At 53.4% G+C, this 2,599-nt stretch overlaps 1 protein-coding gene across 1 annotated transcript in view; it reads left to right on the top strand.

The window, feature by feature from the left end:
• Positions 1–1,869, top strand: part of ARRDC5 (arrestin domain containing 5) — a 16,751-nt gene extending 14,882 nt beyond the window's left edge. The window contains exon 3 of the mRNA XM_011943479.1: positions 1,019–1,869. Within this exon, the coding sequence (XP_011798869.1) occupies positions 1,019–1,546 (528 nt within the window). The 3' untranslated portion in view covers positions 1,547–1,869. The remainder of the gene's footprint in view (positions 1–1,018) is intronic.
• The last annotated feature ends 730 nt before the right edge of the window (positions 1,870–2,599 follow it).

Here is a 2,599-nt window from a genome sequence, read left to right as displayed (position 1 = left end):
GAGGCAGGAGAATGGCGTAAACCCAGGAGGCGGAGCTTGCAGTGAGCTGAGATCCGGCCACTGCACTCCAGCCTGGGCGGCAGAGCGAGACTCCGTCTCAAACAAAAAAAGAAAGAAAGAAAGAAAGAAAGAAATTGATATTCAGAATGGTAAATAACCTTGATCCAGGGACACTGGGAGAGGCCAGGTGCAGTGGCTCACACCTGTAATCCCAACACTTTGGGAGGCTGAGGCGGGCAGATCACCTGAGGTTGGGAGTTCATGACCAGCCTGGCCAACATGGCGAAACCCCACGTCTACTAAAAATACAAAAATTAGCTGGATGTGGTGGCATGCGCTTGTAGCTCCAGGTACTCAGGAGGCGGAGGCAGGAGAATCACTTGAATCCGGGAGGCGGAGGTTGCGGTGAGCCGAGATCACACCACTGCACTCCAGCCTGGGTGACAGAGCAAGACTCTGTCTCCAAAAAAATAAACAAAAACCAAAAACCAAAACATGCTGGGAGATGGGAGATGACTCCAGGTTTTTCGCTGCAAAATCCCTAGGGCTCCAGATTCCATCTTAACGCCTCTTCCTTAACGAAAGTCCCCAAAGCCCCAGAGGCTTTTTATTTGTATTTTATTTTTGAGATGGAGTCTTGCTTTGTAGCACTGGCTAGAGTGCAATAGCATAATCTCGGCTCACTGCAACCTCCACCTCCGGATTCAAGAGAGTCTCCTGCCTCAGCCTCCTGAGTAGCTGGGATTACAGGCATGCACCATCACACTCAGCTAGTTTTTGTATTTTTAGTAGAGACAGGGGTTTCACCATATTGGTCAGGCTGGTCTCGAACTCCTGACCTCGTGATCCTCCCACCTCGGCCTCCCAAAGTGCTGGGATTATAGGCATGAGCCACTGCGCCCGGCCAGCCCCAGAGGCTTTGAGGAGTTTCCAGGGTGGATCAGGCAGGCGAGTGGATTGTGTGTTCCTGGTCCCTCACGGTTGTCTGTTTCTGTTCCCCCACATCCTCCTCTTCTAGAACCCCTTGCTGGTGGAGGCCGAGGAGAAAGTCTCCTACAACTGCTGCCGCCAGGGCACCATCTGCTTGCAAATCCAAATGGAAAAGAACACCTTCACGCCGGGAGAGAAGGTTGTCTTCACAACAGAGATCAACAACCAGACCAGCAAATGCATCAAGACGGTCATATTCGCCTTGTATGCTCACGTTCAGTACGAGGGCTTTACGCCCGGCGCGGAGAGGCGGTCTCGGCTGGACAGCAGCGAGCTTCTGCGGCAGGAGGCCAACACCCCCATGACCCGCTTCAACACCACCAAGATCGTCAGCACCTTCAACCTCCCACTGCTGCTGTCCGTCAGCAGCAACACACGGGACGGGGAGATCATGCACACTCGCTACGAGCTGGTCATCACCGTGCACCTGCCCTGGTCCCTGACCAGCCTCAAAGCCAAGGTTCCCATCATCATCACCAGCGCCTCGGCAGACTCTGCCAGCTGCCAGTCGTCAGAGGACGGAGTGTTATCCGTGAGCCCAGATCACCAGAATTAAGTGCCCAAACTTTTAAATATTAAAAGCTTTATTAGTCTCTACCGGGAGGAAGCTCTGTGTCTTGCACAGGTGACTCGCAGATGAGTCGAGGCGTAGGCAACATGTTGTCTGCAGCCTCCCCGAGCTCTAGCGGTTTAGGTATCCGTGTCTCCCGTCTGTAGAACTATCACCGAATGCCTGGAATGGACCAAGGAAACTGGGAGGGTCTCCCAGGACCCAAATCCGGCCTAGCCCGCCTTTTCCACCCTGAGTCTGCCCCCGCCTACTGGGGTCTCACAGTGCCAAGACCAGGGGTCCTACTTGGGGGGAATTCTCCCCTCTGCTAATGTCTGGCTGTATTGACCATCACAACTGCAGGGGATCGGGGGAGAAGAGAGTCCTACTGGCGTGGAGGGAGTGGAGGCCAGGGACGCTGTTCAGCACCCTGCAGTGTCCAGGACGGCCCCCTACAATCAGGAATTATTTACCCTGAATGTCAACAGTACCAAAGGGGCTGGGCATGGTGGCTCATTCCTGTAATCCCAGGACTTTAGGAGGCCATGGTAGGAGGATCATTTGAGACCAGGAGTTTGAGACCAGCCTGGGCAACATTGTGAAACCCCGTCTCCACTAATGGATTTTGTAGAGATGTAGAGACCCCCATCTCTACAAAAAAAAAAAAGAAAGAAAAATTGGCCGAGCATGGTGGCTCACGCCTGTAATCCCAGCACTTTGGGAGGCCGAGGCAGGTGGATCATGAGGTCAGGAGATTGAGACCATCCCGGCTAACACAGTGAAACCCCATCTCTACTAAAAATACAAAAAATTAGCCGGGCGTAGTGGCAGGCACCTGTAGTCCTAGCTATTCGGGAGGCTGAGGCAGGAGAATGGCGTGAACCTGGGACCGGGAGGCGGAGCTTGCAGTGAGTCGAGATCGCGTCACTGCACTCCAGCCTGGGTGACAGTGCAAGACTCTGTCTCAAAAAAAAAAACATTAGCTGGGCATGATGGTGCTCACCTGTAATCCCAGCTGCTCAGGAGGCTGAGGTAGGAGAATCTCTTTTTTTTTTTTTT

Source organism: Colobus angolensis, unplaced genomic scaffold (genome assembly GCF_000951035.1).
Source record: "Colobus angolensis palliatus isolate OR3802 unplaced genomic scaffold, Cang.pa_1.0 Scaffold22, whole genome shotgun sequence".
Classification (NCBI taxonomy): Eukaryota; Metazoa; Chordata; class Mammalia; order Primates; family Cercopithecidae; genus Colobus; species Colobus angolensis.
Note: the sequence above shows the minus strand (reverse complement) of the source record. Positions and strands in the feature narration are given on the sequence as shown.